A 1,141-nucleotide genomic window follows, 5' to 3' on the forward strand; every position below is an offset into this window, starting at 1 on the left:
TAGGATCATGTATAACTGGGCATCTTCTTTCAAGAGTTCCTTCACTTGGTTGGTGGATATATTTGATAGGCTTATCCCTCTCTTCTGACTCCATGAATTTAATGGTTTTACTAAGAAAATCTACGCGGACACGGTTGGCAGATAGCCAATCCATACCAAGAATCACATCAACCAGACGCAAAGGTAAACACATTAAGTCAACTCGGAAGTCCCTTCCACAGACATGGATAGAAATGTCAAGACAAACACTAGAGGTATCAACAGAATCACTAGTTGGGGTATTCACAATCAAATCATATCGTAAACGAGATACAGGTAGTCCTAAACGTCTAACACAGTCAAGAGACACAAAGGAATGAGTGGCACCACAATCAAATAGTACAAATAAAGGAGTATCACTTATGAGACATGTACCTTGGATCAAGTTGTCTTTCTCAGACGCTCCTGCACCACTAAGGGCAAAGACTCTTCCATTGGATTTAGGTCGGCTGGCTTGGGAACTCTGGTTTCTAGGCTGTGGAGTCTTCCTTGGGTAGGGGCATGTGGTGCTAATGTGGCGTTGTTGTTGACTATTAAAACAAGTAACTACAACATCTCTACATTTGTATGCCATGTGACCCTTCTTACCATACCTGTGACATCGGATAGGAGTAGCTGGATCACCATTATAACCATGGTTGTTGTGCGAGACTTGACTCAAGTTACTATTTTCATTACTAACTCCTCGTCCATTGGGGTTTCCTCTACCACTCCCATAACTATAACTGTTCCCATTTCCTTTTCTGTTACCACTACTAGCTCCTTTTCCAGCTGAAAAACTGTGTTGTTGATAACTCAAACGCCTTCCAGATCTACTAGGAGGGAAGGAGTAAGGTTTTCCTCTATTATGATGCATAGGCCTCTTGTCCTTCATGATTCCAGTGTTTCGGTAATGTGCCTTTTCAGCACAGCTATCCTCATCATAAATCCTACTCTTATTCACTAGGGTAGGAAAGTCACGAATCTCTTGCATTCCAACCTGTTTCTTGATCTCTGGCCTGAGTCCCATTTCAAACTTGATGCATTTCAACTTTTCTCTTGCCTCTCCAACATAGAGTGGATAGTACCTGGATAATTCCTCGAACTTAGCAGCATACTCTGC

The 1,141-nt window shown here is 42.2% G+C and overlaps 1 protein-coding gene across 1 annotated transcript; it reads right to left on the reverse strand.

Moving 5' to 3' along the window:
* Positions 1 to 16: 16 nt before the first annotated feature.
* LOC101503195 (uncharacterized) lies at positions 17 to 1,048 on the reverse strand (the record flags this gene model as incomplete). Its single annotated transcript, XM_004516858.1, has 1 exon — positions 17 to 1,048. A coding segment is annotated over exon 1 (1,032 nt), but the record flags the coding sequence as incomplete, so codon positions are not given.
* Positions 1,049 to 1,141: the final 93 nt, after the last annotated feature.

The sequence above is a fragment of the Cicer arietinum genome, unplaced genomic scaffold, assembly GCF_000331145.2.
Source record: "Cicer arietinum cultivar CDC Frontier isolate Library 1 unplaced genomic scaffold, Cicar.CDCFrontier_v2.0 Ca_scaffold_1603_v2.0, whole genome shotgun sequence".
NCBI lineage: Eukaryota > Viridiplantae > Streptophyta > Magnoliopsida > Fabales > Fabaceae > Cicer > Cicer arietinum.